At 40.9% G+C, this 18,457-nt stretch overlaps 1 protein-coding gene across 4 annotated transcripts in view; it reads right to left on the reverse strand.

Moving 5' to 3' along the window:
* Positions 1-18,457, reverse strand: part of MTA1 (metastasis associated 1) — a 427,965-nt gene that overhangs the window by 93,000 nt on the left and 316,508 nt on the right. For all 4 annotated transcript variants that reach the window (XM_082242913.1, XM_082242912.1, XM_082242916.1 and 1 more), the window contains exon 17: positions 10,948-10,983. In XM_082242913.1, the coding sequence (XP_082099039.1) occupies positions 10,948-10,983 (36 nt within the window). The remainder of the gene's footprint in view (positions 1-10,947; positions 10,984-18,457) is intronic.

The following is an 18,457-nucleotide window of genomic DNA, read 5'->3' on the forward strand; positions in this document are numbered from 1 at the left end:
AAAATTTTAAGGAACACTTTTTAATCAGAGTACAGCATCAAGTCAAATAAACTCCTGGGATATTGATCTGGTCAGTTAAGTAGCAGAGGGGACTGTTAATCAGTTTCAGCTGCTTTGGTGTTAATGAAATTAATAGGTGCACTAGATGAGCAACAATGAGATGACCACCAAAACAGGAATGCTTTTACAGGTGGAGGTCACTGACTTTTTGTTTCCCTATCCATCTTTTCTGACTGTTTTTCACTAGTTTTGCATTTGGCAAGGGTCATTGTCACTACTGGTAGTATGAGGCGATACCTAGACCCTATAGAGGTTGCACAGGCAGTCAAACTCCTCCAGGATGGTACATGACTAAGTGCCATTGCCAGAAGGTTAGCTATGTCTCCCAGCACAGTCTCAAGAGCAAGGAGGAGATTCCAGGAGACAGGCAGTTATTCTAGGAGAGCTGGACAGGGCCGTAGAAGCTCCTTAACCCATCAGTAGGAATGGTATCTGCTCCTTTGTGCTAGGAGGAACAGTATGAGCACTGCCAGAGCCCTACAAAATTACCTCCAGCAGGCCACTGGTGTTAACGTCTGACCAAACAATCAGAAACAGACTTCATGAGGGTGGCCTGAGGGCCCAACATCCTCTAGTGGACCCTGTGCTCACTGCCTGACACCGTGGTGCTTGATTGGCAATTGCCATTGAACACCGGAATTGGCAGGCCTGCCACTGGCACCCTGTGCTTTTCACAGATGACAGTAGGTTCACCCTGAGCACATGTGACAGACGTAAAAGGGTCTGTAGGTTCACCGTGAGCACATGTGACAGACGTAAAAGGGTCTGGAGAAGCTGTGGAGAATGTTAGGCTAGCTGTAACATCGTTCAGCATGACCAGTTTGGAGGTGGGCGAGTAATGGTCGGGGGAGGCATATCCATGAAGGGATGCACAGACCTCTACAGGCTAGACAATGGCACCCTGACTGCCATTAGGTATCAGGATGAAATCCTTGGACCCATTGTCAAAACTTACGCTGGTGCAGTGGGTCCTGGGTTCCTCCTGGTGCACGACAATGCCCAGCCTTATGTGGCGAGAGTATGCAGCTAGTTCCTGGAGAATGAGGGAATTGATACCAGTGAATGGCCCCTATACTTGCTTAACCTAAATCCAACAGAACACCTCTGGGACATTATGTTTCGGTCTATCTGACTCCGCCAGGTTGCACCTCAGTCTGTTTAGGAGCTTAGTGATGCCCGGGTCCAGATCTGGGAGGAAATACCCCAGGACGCCATTTGTCGTCTGATTAAGAGCATGCCCCGACATTGTCGGGCATGCATTCAAGCAAGGGGGCCATACAAACTACGGAGTACCATTCTGAGTTGCTGTAATGAAATTTCAGCAAAATGGACTAGCCTGCTACATCATTTTTGCACGTGATTTTTTGAGGGTGTCTGAGTTCAGCCCTCTGAAGGTTGATAATTTTCATTTCCAGCAAACAATGTGGCATCCATTTGTTCCGAACACATTACCGAGTCCTTATCAATATGGATATCCAGCATGATATTTTTTCACATTGAGATCTGATGTGTTTTTCAAAGTGTTCTTTCATTTTGTTGAGCAGTTTATTATTGATTCTGAACTATTAGAGCAATAGAACAGCGCACCACTGTTTAAATAATTTGTTTTTCATTTAAAGTGATAAACCGCTGGAAAAGCTGGCGAGCTCCAAACACAGAGAATTAATAATTGCCATATACCTACACAATTTGTAGCTTAATTGAAGTACATGCTTGCCTAAGTGAACATGCACGTATTTATTCGCGCCTATGACCACTTCAGCCTCACTCTGTGCAATCATGGCTGAAAAGGAGGAGGTGCTGCTGCTGGCTGGGTTTGTCAGAGCCTTCTGCTGCAGCCATAGCTTTTTGGACCATGTGCATTCTTGGAAAACATGCAAGACTCTGAAGTTATTGTTGGAATTTGAACCAATGCCACTGTGCTGCCCACAGTTTTACTTAGAATATATAGCACCACTATGTTTCAAGAATTAAGATATATAATTATTAGCAGATATTCTATGAAATTTCAAATTAGACATGAAACATTTGTCATATACAGTACTATCGATATAACTAATAGTTACAGATATATTAAACATTAGAAAAAAGTATGCATTAGTCTAACATTCATTAAAAATGCATTTGTTTGCAGAGCATGTGAAAAAAAAAAACATTAAAAAACAGGAAAGAAAATTAATATCTTTAGTATCACAAGCAGCCAAACAATAAATCACACTTGCGAATTGTTTCTTTTTACACAAAAACGGGAACTGGGGACCACGTTTAGCATTTTCTATTATGGAATAGTAATTATGTTGACTTGACATTTACGAATAGGTGTTCACCTATTTGACGGTGCTTCTCCATTCTCCACGTCAAAGTCTTAATTGTTTCAATTAGGTGCAATTAGGAATCTAACATCTATTGCTTCTCTGTATTCTTAGTAAACTAATCCCAATATGAGAAGTGATCAAAAAGCAAATGAAAGAAGACCTTGTTGATGGAGAGTGTGATGGTACTTAAGCATTATGGGTGGAGTATCACATGGATGCATGTATTTCAAAGTTGAAGCAGATAGTACATGACCCCGGACCATGTGTCTAAATTTACCTGATGGCTATCCCCCATTGGATCACATATAATACCCAGGTGACTTTGCTTTCAGTTTGACCATGCTTAGCAAATCTCTGGTGCTATGATCTGGCTAAATCCTGCGGAAGAGAATCCTTCAGCCCTTCCCCCCTCCTTTTTTCCCCTCTCTCCTCCTCTTTTCAAGGCAAGTACCCCTTGTAACTTTTCTTACTCTTACCTTTCCTATTTTTCATTCATCCTTTCTTTTTCTTTGCTCATTGTGACATGCGCATTGTTGGGTAGTGAATTTTACATCTAGCCTGACTGGCATTGGTTACTGTCACCTTGAAATCATTTATGCAGTGTGCCTTCTTTGTCACACCACTTGTACCACTTCACTGTGCTTTTGGCTGCTGTTTACACCTTTCCCTCAATTGTAAAACTTGGAAAACTAATAAAACGTTTTGTAAAACAAAGTTAAACTCCAGGCTCTAGCTAACTTTACAACTGCAGATCCTTCTCTCTGAGCGATGTTAAACCGCTGACACAGTTTAAATCAGAGTGCCTTACTTTTCTTGTAATCCTTGATTTCCTGCCCCAATGACGTCAATGATATCCCTTTGAAAGGGCTTTCTCTCTTGCTGCAGTCACATCCGTGCGGGGAAAGAAGACTATATTTCCCATGAGGCAAGGGGAAATGCAGGAAGCAACAGGCAACAAGCTTGAGAAAAAGGGGTAAGGGAGCAGAGAGCAGAGTTGGCGTGGAGGGTTGTATGTAGGGCAATCCCCTTATGGCCAGCCATTACACTAATACACACAGTGGGCACCTCAGACTGGGAGTCTCAGATTCCTGAGTCCTCCCACTACAGCCAGTGGGGACGCAAATACATCACCACTCACTGAAAAGACCTACAGAAGACCAGAGGCAAGACAGGTGGCCAGGGGGATACACAGCATAGCAGCTACCAGTCTTGTAATACAGATGTCACAGAAAATAAAGCCCTGATTCAAAAAATGCACCCTAGAATTCTAAAAGATGACACCGTGGGGAATTAAAAAAAAATAATAAAAAAATAACAATAAGGTATGAAAACTCCAGTAATGACAGGTAATAACATTTCTGCCAGGAGTTCAGATTTAACTTGGAGTTTGTTATAGGCCACCCATTGTTAATGAGGAGGTGAAGACTCAACTTCTTGCACAGATAGGGCTGCAAAAAGGCTGGGACGGTGATAATAATGGTGGATTTTGCCTGACCCGAAATTGACAGTATTACAAGACAATTTGTGGTACAGTTTACAGACCTAACTCAGAGTAACTCAGTGGACTTAGTATTCTCAAAACATTGCAGAAACCTATTTACTAATTTTCATATAAAAGAACATCTGGGTAGAATTGACAATAACATGATTTAATTTACAGGCTAGGTTTACCTTTAGTAAAAAAAAAAAAAAAAAAAAGTTATTTTGCAGGGTAAAACGTGCATTTATTATATCTGCAAAGAATTAGACACTGTGATCGGGTGCAATGTCAGGCTCCTGCAGACACCACTGACAGATCTCTGTCCATCAATCCATATGGGCTGACAGTTAAGTGTCAGTAAACTACTAGGGTGCTGATCAGCACTGTCATAGTTAATTGAGAACTGAAAGCTGTCTGACTGGATTTGTAGTTCATTAATTTACAGATCTCTATGAATGAATGAAGCTGCTGTGCGGGCAGAGCCCCACACAGTCTCTGTGACAGTAACTGCAGGGAGAAAAACCATGTCCACAAGGGCTAAAAATGGATATAATCCAGAAACACTTAAAGGGTGACTTCACTTTAGTGGGGAAAAAAATCAGCAAATAAAGAAAAAACAATATAGCGTATACAATTGAGACACAAATCATATTGTAATTGAATGTTATTAAAAATTACCTTTCCTTTTCAATCTGCAGCTGTTGTAATGTTCTGAAAAAGCAATGCAATATGGCTACCTGGATGTGTTCTGTACACAGAGTGTGTACTGACCACACCCCAGAAACATAATTTCCTGCTTGTGTGATTGGCTCAATAATTTTGCCAGAAGTCTGCCTAAGATACAAGTTAGATTTCTGGCATCCCCTGCAACAAAAATGTCATTTTTGGTGAGATACTCCCAATAGGAACACGTCTAAAGGGATGCAGGCCCAGCGGATTTCCTCATTAGAGCCCTGAAGCTGCCACAGCTGATAGATAATGATGAAACCACTCCCATTTGACCGACAAACCCCACACAATTCTTCAAGTATATTAATAGTAAAAAGGTCAGGTATGAGCATGTAGGCCCTTTACAAAATAATCAGGAGTGGGTGAGTGGGGACAAAGAGTCAAGGCAAATTTATTATATACTTTCTTCAGCTCTGTATATACAAAGGAGCATGAGGGAGCTCATGACCATAATGGGGATGGTATTGACACAGCCCCAAATGATCCACAATAGCTTAAAAGTGATATGGTCCATGTCGTGGAAATTAAATAGGGCTTGTACTGAAAAGTACAAATGCACCGCTCTTTTGCATAAGGATTTACCAAGCATTTGGTGATAAAGAAAGGAACAGACGCGCTGGGTCATTTTGATGCCATCTGCCAGGTATCTCTCCATTGGATATGTATGTGTGTGTTTGTGTGTAAGAGCAAGTGTTTGTGTGTGAGCGGTTATGTGTCTCTTAGCTGCTGTGTGAGCTTGTGTGTGTGTGAGCTTGTGTGTGTGTGTATGTCTGTGTGCCTTCTTCTGTGTTCTGTGTGAGCCAGTCTCAGGGCAGGGCTGGTTTATTTACAGCAAGTGAGTTACAGGGAGTGGCTTCAAGGCCACCAATCACAGATACGTATACATTCAAAAAGCACAATAGAAGCTGTGGAGTACATGCCCATAGATGGACACGAATAAACAAAAGGCTCAACTGCCAGAAAGCACATGGCTTTTCATTGTTCATTCATGTCAATCCATAAACATGTACTCTATTACTTGTTGGTGGGTCTTCATCAAACATGAATCATATATATAAACCATTTTTGATAGTGACCATTCTATTTGTTCCAGTTGATGAGGTTTTATCTGCATAAGATAATAGCAGCAGCCCCCCCCCCCCCCCCAGTCACACCGATCGAATGCGACTATAAGGAGCCATCTATTAATCTTGGTAAAATATGAGTTTTCCATATCACAGACATATCTCAGCAGCGCAGGGCCCTAAACCGCAGACATAGACCTATGCGATGGACTCTCTTTGCTACAAGTATTGTGCCATCTCATCCATTGGAAGATTTTCACCAGCAAGTCTTTCCTACAATGACAGTTAAAGCGACAATCACTGTAAATAGCGATTATCAGTAAAACTTGACACTGGGAGACATTATGACTATTTAAACTAAATAAAATGTCTATCAAAATTTCCACAACAGTCCAGAAATATTCAGACAGAATAAAGGTGGTAAAGCACCTGGACCAGATGGCATCCACCCACAGATCCTAAAAGAATTGAGCTCTGTCATTTCAAAGCCATTGTTTCTCATTTTTAGGGACTCATTAATGACTGGAATAATACCACTGGATTGGCGTAGGGCCAATGTGGTGCCTATATTTAAAAAGGGATCAAAGTCTTTACCAAGTAATTATAGACCTATTAGTTTAACCTCTATAGTCAGGAAGGTATTGGAGAGTTCAATAAAAGACCACATAGATGAGTTCTTGCTGAAAAAAAATATTTTAAGCAACACACAGCATCGATTCATGAGAGACAGAAGTTGTCAAACAAAACTGATTTCTTTTTATGATGAGGTAAGTAAAACCTTGGACAGAGGGGTGGCTGTGGATGTAGTATACTTGGATTTTGCAAAAGCATTTGACACAGTTCTACATACATGGCTAATGTGTAAGGTAAAGTCTACAGGCTTGAAACGATCAATTTGTAAACAGATAGAAAACTGGCTAAAAGATAGAATTCAGAGAGTAGTGGTTAATAAATCGTACTCTGAATTGTCTAAGGTTATTAGTGGTGTACCCCAAGGTTCAGTGTTGGGACCCTTACTTTTTAATATCTTTATAAATGACACAGGGTCTGGGATTAGAAAGTACCATTTCAGTCTTTGCAGATGACACCGAGCTTTGCCATGGAATAACTTCCTTACAGGATGTCTCCAACTTACTAGCAGACCTCAATGCCCTGTTTCATTGGGCAACTACAGTATGTGGCAAATGAGGTTAATTGTTGATAAAGTAAAGTTATGCACTTGGGGGCTAAGAAAATGCATGCATCATACATACTAGGGGGAGTACAACTGGGGAAATCCATAGTGGAGAAGGATCTGGGTTTTCTGGTAGATAATAAGCTTAATAATAGCATGCAATACCAAACTGTGGTTTCCAAAAGTAAGCAAAGTCTTTTCTTGTATTAAGAGAAACATGGACTCCAGAGAGAGATATAATTTTGCCCCTGTACAAATCATTTGTAAGACCTCATCTGGAATATGCAGTTCAGTTTTGGGCACCAGTTCTCAAAAAGTATATGGGGTACTGAAGAAAGTGCAGAGAAGGGATACCAAACTGATAAGAGGCATTGAGGATCTCAGTTATGAGGACAGATTGAAGGAACTGAATGTTATTCTCTCTTGGGAAGAGGAGACTAAGGGGGGATATGATCAACATGTATAAATACATAATAGGTCCATATAGTGAACTTGGTGTTGAGTTATTCACTTTAAGGTCATCACAGAGGACAAGAAGGCACTCCTTACATCTAGAGGAAAAGAGATTTTGTCTCCAAATACAAAAAGGTTTCTTCACAGTAAGAGCTGTGAAATGTGGAATAGACTCCCTCCAGAGGTGGTTCTGGTCAGCTCACTAGATTGCTTTAAAAAAAGGCCTGGATCCTTTCCTAGGTGTACACAACATAACTGGGTACTAATATTTATAGGTAAAGTTGATCCAGGGAATATCTGATTGCCTCTCAGGGGATCAGGAAGGAATATTTTCCCCTGCTGTAGCAAATTGGATCATGCTTTGCTGGGGTTTTTCGCCTTCCTCTGGATCAACTGTGGGTAAAGCATTATGTATATGGGATTGTATGGTTGTGTTTTCTTTTTCGTTTTTTATTGGTTGAGCTGGATGGACTTGTGTGTTTTTCAACCTGACTAACTATGTAACTACTAAAACTTGAGAGTGTAAATTTCTGGTGCACATCTGCATGGAAACCAATCAGCTTCCAGTTTTTTTTTTTTGCCAAAGCTTAATCGAACAAGCTGAAGTTAGAAGCTAATTGGGTACGATGCACAGCTGCACCAGATTTTGCACTCTCCAGTTTTAGCAAATCATCCCCAATGTCTTGGCAGATGGGATTCCTCCATTCACCTCATTTGTGTGGATGGAGAAATCTGTTCATTTTTTTTTTTTTTGTTAATGGGCTGAAAAAAAAAAAAAAAAAAAAAAAAAGATCCATCAATGGCAAACCTTAGTTTGCCCCTATCCCTTATGGCACAAAACACATACAGGTTTTTCTTTCCACCAAGTGAGTAAAGAATCTATTAACATTAACCAACATACAGGATTCTGAGAAATAATGTATATACCTTTAAATATGTGAAATGATAATGCTATATTTATACTACAGATTATCCCTGGTTTTGAAAAAGGTAACTGCGGAGCTTGCCAAAATAAAAGCCACTTCTGTATTGCGTTATGTGAAATTTGCATCCGTGTAGGAACAAGATTTGTGTTAAAAACGTGAAGGGTCTATACCCTAATATATCAAAAATTGCAAATAAATGTACAAGGCACTAAATGCGTAACGGAATAGGCAACTAGGTATAAGTGTCTGGGTTTTGTACATAAACACGATTTTTATTGAACGTGGTGATACTAGCAAGTTTTAAATTGCAAATATTTTACAGTTTATCACTAAAAACATATCTTATTTATGAATAAAAATGTGTGATTTTTGTCTGGCACCAATACATTTCTATTGAAATTAATATTTTATACCTTAGGAATTGTAACCAGGCAACCAACCTTTCAAACATACTGCAACAGTTAGTAGAGTAACAAAAAAACAGGAACAAAAAAAGACAAAACAAACTACCATTTAAATATTGTCCTAGCTGGAGAGAAGTTTTTAGGGCTGGTTCACATCTGTGCATTGTGTTTTAGTTGTGTTTTAGGTGCGTTACCATTGAACTTTATATAATGTGCATTTTCATGTAAGTGTATCAAAGCAAATGCAGCAAGCTGAGTTTTGTTCATGCACTGCACCTAAAATGCATGTGTGTGACAATGACAGTCTAAACTACAAACAAGCAACCAAACAAGAAAATTGTAATATGCATAAAAATGCTGAACAAAATTAGTACAATCTCATGGCCAGAAAACTATAACTCATTACATCCAATATATATATATATATATATATATATATATATATATATATATATATATACACACACACACAGTATCTCACAAAAGTGAGTACACCCCCACATTTTTGTAAGAATTTTATTCTATCTTTTCATGTGACAACACTGAAGAAATGACAATTTGCTACAATGTAAAGTAGTGAGTGTACAGCTTGTATAACAGTATAAGTTTGCTGTCCCCTGAAAATAACTCAACACACACCCATTAATGTCTAAACCGCTGGCAAAAAATTGAGTACACCCCTAAGTGAAAATGTCCAAATTGGGCCCAAAGGGTCAATATTTTGTGTGGCCACTATTATTTTTCAGCACTGCCTTAACCCTCTTGAGTTCACCAGAGCTTCACAAGCTGCCACTGGAGTCGTCTTCCACTCCTCGATGACGACTTTACGAAGCTGGTGGATGTTAGAGACTTTGCGCTCCTCCACCTTCCGTTCGAGGATGCCCCACAGATGCTCAATAGGGTTTAGGTCTGGAGACATGCTTGGCCAGTCCATCACCTTTACCATCAGCTTCTTTAGCAAGGCAGTGGTCGTCTTGGAGGTGTGTTTGAGGTTGTTATGTTGAAATACTGCTCTGCGCCCCAGTCTCTGAAGGGAGGGGATCATGCTCTGCTTCAATATGTCACAGTACATGTTGGCATTCATGTTTCCCTCAATAAACTGTAGCTCCCCAGTGCTGGCAGCACTCATGCAGCCCCAGACCATGACACTTCCACCACCGTGCTTGACTATAGGCAAGACACACTTGTCTTTGTACTCCTCACCTGGTTGCCCGACACACGCTTGACCCCATCTGAACCAAATACGTTTATCTTGGTCTCATCAGACCACAGGACATGGTTCCAGTAATCCATGTCCTTTGTCAGTGAACTGTTTGCAGGCTTCCTTGTGCATCATCTTTAGAAGAGGCTTCCTTCTGGGACGACAGCCATGCAGACCAATTTTATGCAGTGTGCGGTGTATGGTCTGAGCACTGACAGGCTGACCCCCCCCCCCCCCCCACTCCTTCAACCTCTGCAGCAATGCTGGCAGCACTCATACGTCTATTTCCCAAAGACAACCTCTGGATATGACGCTGAGCACATGCACTCAACTTCTTTGGTAGACCATGGCGAGGCCTGTTCTGAGTGGAACCTGTCCTGTTAAATCACTGTATGGTCTTGGCCACCGTGCTGCAGCTCAGTTTCAGAGTCTTGGCAATCTTCTTATAGCCTAGGCCATCTTTATGTAGAGCAACAATTCTTTTTTTTTTTCAGATTCTTAGAGAGTTCTTTGCCATGAGGTGCCATGTTGAACTTCCAGTAACCAGTATGAGAGAGTTAGAGTGATAACACCAAATTTACCATACCTGCTCCCCATTCACACCCGAGACCTTGTAACACTTACGAGTTGCATGACACTGGGGAGGGAAAACAGCTAATTTGGCCCAATTTGGACATTTTCACTTAGGGGTGTACTCACTTTTGTTGCCAGCGGTTTAGACAATAATGGCTGTGTGCTGAGTTATTTTGAAGGGACAGCAAATTTACACTGTTATACAAGCTGTACACTCACTACTTTACATTGTAGCAAAGTGTCATTTCTTCAATGTTGTCACATGAAAAGATATAATAAAAATATTTACAAAAATGCAAGGGGTGTACTCACTTTTGTGAGATAGTGTATATATATATATACAAAATGTACAGTATAAAATGGGTGCTCAACCTGTGGCCCTCCAGCTGTTGTGTTGTGCCAATCTAAGAAAATGTAGTCTTTCCTATGGCTCATCTTACAGTATTGACATGAACAAGCGATAGAATTACAACACATAACAAACAGCAAAAAAATATTTAGCCACACATGGCGCATATTAGTCAGGAGAGTTTGCACAGGACAAACAATGACACATTAAAATTCTTACCCCTACTTGGCATCAGAAGGCGCTTCTTCATGTTGCCTGTACATGAGCAGATTAAATTAAAAAAAAAAAACAAAAAAAAAAAACAGTAAATTAGTAATTTTTAATTGTATAACTGTAGTATAGCTGAAAAAGCAAGTACAGGTTTAGACCCACGTTTAAATTAGGCTTTGGAGTCAGAAACTGCTTAAAGAGGTTGTAAACCCCCCAAATTTTTTTTTCCTTTTTGCAAGCTGCAAGAGAAACACATAATGAGCTAGTATGCATCGCATACTAGCTCATTATGAAATACTTACCTTAGAACGAGCCCCCGCCGTGCCGTCCGCCTACCTGTATGACGGCCGACATGTCTAGTTGCCCGTCTTCCGGGATTGCGGCATCCGGCCATCTGATTGGCCGGAGTCACGGTGACGTCACTCCCACGCACGCGCGCGGGAGCCGATGGTCACGGCACGGAGCTCTGAAGGAACGGCACGAGCGGCCGTTCCTTCAGAGCGCATGCGCCAGTGACATCACTGGCTGCATGTAAGGTAAATATCTCCTAAACGGTACATGTTTAGGAGATATTTACAGTACCTATAGGTAAGCCTTATCATAGGCTTACCTATAGGTACAAGTTACAGAGGAGGGTTTACCTCCTCTTTAACTGACTTCTAACCAATATTGAAATTAGCAATGGTAAGATAGAAAGGCAAATACTTCATACTATCAACTACTAAGTTACCTGCACATACTGTAGGAAGCTGAAATTTAATGCATGTGGCTTGTCATTCTGGTAATAAAATACTACAAGTTCAACCCTGAAGTGGTTGTAAAGGCTGAAAGTTTTTACCGTAATGGATTCTCTGCAATAAGGTAAAAAATTCTATTGTCAGCTCCCCTCAGAGCAGCAGCACTGCTCTCTTTCTGCCTCCTCACTGGACTCAGTAGGGGCAGTGGTAGCCACTATTAAATCCAGTGTCGAGGGTGCAGGGGCAAGCCGGATTGTGTACCTCAGGCTCAGGATCAAGCCCGCACCTGTGCCACCATAGGAATCAGCTTTCCATAGTGGACCCCCGAAGAGAAGAATCAGGGCTGCTCTGTGCAAAACCATGGCACAGAACAACCAAATATGACATTTTTGTTATAAAAATATATATATTTTTACAGTCAACTTCATGTGCATTAGTAACCTTACTAGTCCAATTTAGCTGTATAACAAGACCTTATTAATCATAGATGCATTGAAAATGACAATATACAGAGTTAGAATAGACGCAAAGCATCTTTTCACTGCTACACCAGATTCTGTTCTGTCCTTAAGATTTGCAATACTTTAAACAAGGAACATGATATTCGTATTTTGGATCTTATAACATAAGCAAACCTGACACTTATCTCATAATGTAGGCGGTTTCAGTCAATCTATGGATATGATTTAAAAAAAAGTTACTTCTCTCTCTTCCCTTTTCTTACTAACAATTTGATGCCAAACTCTAGCTCACACTGCAGTTACAGCAACATTTTTTTTGGGGGGGGGGGATAAAAGGTTTTACAGAAATAAAACCTGATCATTATAAGCACCCTTGTTAGCGGTAAATTGTTTGCCCATTCCTCTAATATATTTGCAGAATAGCTTGTTCTGTTGAAAAAAAAAAAAAAACAGGCCTACTGGCTGGATCACCAGGTGAATATAAAGGAAAGTAAGCCTTAACAAGAAAACTAATGCAGCAATCATATCTAAGAACTGGTAGACTACATATAATAATTATTTGCTTTTGGGTTTCAGATGTGTCCTAAATAAAGGCGTGCAGCGGAATAAATTATTATTCATTTCATTTATTCAATATTCATTTATTCTGTTGCACACTTTTATGGAGGACACATTTTAGCTGTGCTGTCTCAAGACAACCCATACTTCTATTACTTTTCAATGTGAGGTCTGCCATTCCATAATGGGTCCATAGGTGCAGGACCCTGTTTGCCAGGCCTCAGTACTCCCTGGTGTTCCCAGGTTGAGTGTAGCACTTTTTGGATGCTCCTGTTTATGATTGGCACTTCTATCAGTCTATGTATTTTCAATTGTCCATATCATGTGTATCAGAAGATGAAAAAAAGCATGTAGCAAGTGTCGGCAGAGGATCAACCCAATTATATGTCAGTCCCCAATAGCAGCTTTAAACCAATCAACAGGGATGGTGTAATCCAATATAACTCTCCTGCCAGCAACTCAGATGTAAACCAAGAGGGATAAAGGAGATCTCATAGTGCAGTATGTTCAATAACTTTTAAAATTTATTTGCAAACATACTTACAAAAGCAGATAAAATCCAAGCTTTAAAACATTTCAGAAGTCCCGGGTCATTCAGCTTGTGCGTGTCAGCATGCCCACCTGATGCATTTCGGCCAATCAGCCGTCGTCTGAGGTCTCACCTCAGGGACTTCTGAAATGTTCCTAGCACAATGAGTCAATACTGGGAGATCCAGGCAAAGGCAAACACTGGTTTAAGCACAGGGCCAGCCTGACCAGCAATCCTTAAAATGGTTGTAAAGCCTGCATTAAGTTAAAAAATGTTTAGGTAACAGGAAAGAAGCATTTCTGGGTAGGAGTGTAAATCTTTCAGGAAGCTGCTTTTAGTAGGAAATACAAATTTAGAGATCTCTCTGTCTTTTAAGACCTGGGCTTCAAAAGCCATACATTTAAAGCCAGTGAATGTGAAGCAGGATAGAATAGAGGGCCATGTGACAACAGATCTATCCTGTTGTGAAGAGGCCAGGGGCGATCTTCCAGTAATATGTGTATGTTTGTGTACCAGTTTGTTCTGGGCCAGTTTGGTGCAATGAGAATGACCAATTTCTTCTCCTACTCCATTTTCTGGAGCAGTTGAGGTAGAAGAACTAAAAAAAGCCATAAATTAGCCTGAACTGGGGCCCAAGAGTTATCAAGGCATCTGACGCTAGTGCAAGAGACGTCTTGATCCTGTCACGAACAGAGGTAACTTGTTGAAAATGGAGGCCAGGATATTCACATATGTGGTCCCCTATCTCAGATATAGGAAGTTGATGATGTATGGGGCGAAGGGCCCATTCCTTTTGGTCCAGGTTGTGGCAGCTGAAGCAATGCACCTTCCAGTAGTCCACTCCTAAAATTTGGACAGCGGATATCGCTGGCCATTGTATCTCTGCTGATGTCATTCCTTCAAGGCTGAATGACTCCTAGTGCTCCTCTTGGTGGTTGATGTAGGCCACAACAGTAGCATTAACATGGGTGTCCCTGAAGAAAAGGGGTCCAGTGTTGCACAAGCACTTCTGCACTCCAAAATGTTGATGTGGAGCTTGGCTTCCACAGATGGTCATGTTCCCTGAACTGGGAGGGACTGAAACACTCCTTAGCAGTCTGAAAGACTGGCATCTGTTGGTATAACCTTGATCGTGATATCTCATTGATCTGAAGTCCTGAGCATGAGTTCAGATTATTCTCTGGAAGGAAGGCTTTTGCTTTCGATGGGTCTAGAATCCGACCCAATTTTTCCAGGTGAAGAGAAGGCTGGAGAGTCGATTTTTGGAAGTTTATTGCCCAGCTGAAAGCTAGAAGAATCTGAATTGCCCTGTGAACATTTGCAGACAGCTGGAATGGAGAGGAGTCTTTCAGAAGAAGGTCATCTAGATAACCTGCCACCTAGATGCCCTGGGTTCTTGGAAGATAAATGGTTTTCCAAATTGTTTTCCAGATAAATATCTGAAAAATGTGGCATGCATTTTTATTCTTTACTCTGATACCCCTAACTAAAATCTAGTGGAACCAATTGCCTTCAGAAGTCACCTAATTTAAAAAAAAAAAAAAAAGAGTCCACCTGTGTGAAATTTAAACTTAGTGTAAATACAGCTGTTCTGTGAAGCACTCAGAAGTTTGCTAGAGAACCTTAGTGAACTAACAGCATCATGTAGGCCAAGGAACACATCAGGCAGGTCAGGGATAAAGTTGTGGAGAAGTTTAAAGCAGGGTTAGGTTAAAAAAAAAAATCTCCCAAGCTTTGAACATTTCACAGAGCACTGTGCAATCTATCATCCAAAAAATTGAAAGAGTATGGCACCACTGCAAACCTACTATGACATGGCTGTCCACCTTAACTGACAGGCCAGGCAAGGATTCCAACCTCTATATTGTTTATTAATCAGAGAAGGAGCCAAGAGGCCCCTGTGCACAGCTCAGGTAGGAGAATCTGTCCACAGGACAACTATTAGTTGTGCAGTCCACAAATCTGGCCTTTATTGAAGAGTGGCAAGATGAAGCCATTGTTAAAAGAAAGCTATAAGAAGTCCCCTTTGCAGTTTGCGAGAAGCCATGTGGGGGACACAGCAAACGTGTGGAAGAAGGTGCTCTGATGAGATGAGACGAAAATTGAACTTTTTAGCCTAAAAGCAAAATGCTGTGTGGCATAAAACTAACACTGCACATCACTCTAAACACACCATTCCCACTGTGAAGCATGGTGGTGGCAGCATCATGTTGTGGGGATGCTTTTCTTTAGCAGGGGCAGGGAAACTGGTCAGAGTTAATAGGAAGATGGATGGAGCCATATACAGGGCAATCTTAGAAGAAACATTTTTAGAGTCTGCAAAAGACTTGAGACTGGGGCAAAGGGTCCCCTTCCAGCAGGACAACGACCCTAAACATCCATCCATTCAGGTGTTCGAATTGCCCAAAGTCCAGACCTAAATCCAATTGAGAATCTGTGACAGGACTTGAAAATTGCTGTTCACAGATGCTCTCCATCCAATCTGACAGAGCTTGAGCTATTTTGCAAGGAAAATGGGTAAAAATGTCACTCTCTAGATGTGCAAATCTGGTAGAGACATCTCTAAAGACTTGCAGCTGTAATTGCAGGGAAAGGTGGTTCTACAAAGTATTGACTCGGCTGAATACAAATGCGTGCCACACTTTTCACGTATTTATTTGTACAAAAATTTGAAAACCATTTATCATTTTTTCTTCCATGTCACAATTATGTGCCACTTTGTGTTAGCCTATGACATAAAATCCCTATAAAATAAATTTATGTTTTTGGTTGTAACATGACAAAATGTGGAAAATTTCAAGGGGTATGAATACTTTTTGAAGGCACTGTAGATAAATGGAAATATACAGTTAAGCATCTTGGATATTTATGGATGCCAAATATTCCCTTTGTCTCAGAGAGTCAATAGCTCACAGATTCCATGTGAAATTTTGGAATTTGAAGGTATTTGTTTGGGATTTAAGTCCAGGATAGGATGCATACCCCCGCTGGGTTTTGGTACTGTGATCGTATTTAAATAGAATACTTTAAACCCGTTCTGTAGGGATACTGCCAGAAATACTTCCGCTGACAAAGGATGATTCAGGGCATTCTGAAAAACTGCAAAATAGAATTAAAACCAAGATATTTGTGCACTGCCAAAAATTAGTGTACTAAGTGAAAAACAATAAACTACAGGAATTAAAATGAACTGCTGCAATCACTGTTATTGTGTGTTCATTACAAATATAAAACTAAAGATAAAGGAAATGTGTTGCACTGCTCAAACTCAATACATTTATATACACAAGTGTGACACAATCCAATATTTCTTCTCATAACATCATAAATAAATCAACTTATATAAATAAATCAACTTATATAAAAATAATCAGTTAAAAGTGCAAGAAAATAGTCCCAAAAATCACTTCCACTCCAAAAAACAAGAGTGACTCAGACAGTCAAAATCCTCCTGTTGGTGAGTGAACCTACTCTCCCGATGTTGTAAATGTAGCAATAGTTGGTTGCTGAGCTGGTCCTGCAAGTGTAAGAGCATATGAAACTTCCTATTTGCAGAATCTTTGAATGAAGTAACATCTGCAGTTGGTAAAGTGAGATGTTTAAGACTGAGACAGCAGGATCTGCTACAAGAAAAGATCACCTTTCATTGAGCTGTTTTTCTTTGGGATAGAGTTCAGTAATGATTTTAAGAGGGGGGAATCTCCTCTGGATTGATCCATTTATCATAAACTGACCATTCTAATCGTTCATGAATAGGAAATGCCGTTTTAAATTAATCCGGTCTTTTGATACCCAAAGAGGCATGGCAAGATGCTAAAGACTCAAGTGCTTCAGAGGCTTCTACACACAGAAGTAAGCATACACATGTTGGCAAGTTTGTAATGTGTACCTGGATAAAAAAAAACGATTGCAGGAGCACATCAAGAGAGTAGAGATATTTTTTGAATGGTCTACAGTTGTGAGTGGGTGCCCCAGGGCTTTGTCCTGGGACCAATTCTGCTAAACATGTTAATAAATGATATAGAGGCTGGAATATATAGTTCAGCCTCAGTGTTTTCTGATGATACAAAACTAAGAAGGGCAATAACTTCACAAAAGGAAAAAGCAACTTCTTCACAAGATGACCTAAAACAGAGGGGTGGGTAGCTAAATGACAAATGAGGTTTAATACAGAAAAATGAAAAGTAATGCAGATGGTACCAAAAATATGCACGAAAGTTACATGCTAGGGGAACCTCAAGGGGAAAAAGAAAAGGATCTGGGGGCTTTGTAGATGACAGTAATGACATGCAATGCCAAGCTGCAGAAAGCAAGGCTAGCGGCTATTAGTATGCATTAAAAGGGTACTTACTCAAGTGATAAAACTATAATTCTGCCACTTTACTAAACTGTTGTTAAAACACATTTTGAGTATGAGGTCCAGTTTTGGTCACCAATCCTCAAGAAAGATGTCCTTGAACCAAAGAATGTCCAGAGAAGAACAATCAAGCTAATAAAAGGGGCTGGATTACCTCAGTTAACTACAAACAATAAATTTAATATTCCTGGAGAAGAGGAGCTTAACCAGTTCCCTACTGGCGCATAGTAATAAGGCGCCGGCAGGAACACTCCGTCCCTCAGGGTGGGCGTCATATGACGTCTGCCCGTTCTAGCGCACTACTGCGCACCCCTGGGGGCACGCAGCGCAGCGATCAGGGATGGGGCATCTCATCCAGACACAGCCCATCCCTGATCAGTGTAAAGAGCCAAATTAAATTGCCTCTTTACCACATGACATCACAGCCGGTCACAAATTTAAACAAAGAGGGGGTAACATTCAGTTACCAGGTTCTCCTCCTCACACACCGATCCACTGTGAATTCTCCTGTGCCCTGTTTGCCACACCAAATAAAGAGGACCTGTCACCAGCTCATCCTAGTACCTTTCTAAAAGCCCATCAGAGTACCTGTCACCTGCCCATCAGAGTACCCCAATACCTGTCACCTGCCCATCAGAGTACCCGAGTACCTGTCACCTACCTATCAGAGTACCCAGTACCTGTCACCAGCCTATCAAAGTACCAGAATACCTGCTGCCTGCCTATCAAAGTACCCGAGTACCTGCCACCTGATCAGAGTACTCGAGTGGCTGCCTATCAAAGTACCCAAGTACCTGCCACCTGCCTATCAAAGTACCCGAGTACCTGCCACCTGCCTATCAAAGTACCCAAGCACCTGCCACATGCTCATCAGAGC

The sequence above is a fragment of the Pelophylax lessonae genome (assembly GCF_965119305.1).
Source record: "Pelophylax lessonae genome assembly, chromosome: 13".
NCBI classification, from domain to species: Eukaryota; Metazoa; Chordata; class Amphibia; order Anura; family Ranidae; genus Pelophylax; species Pelophylax lessonae.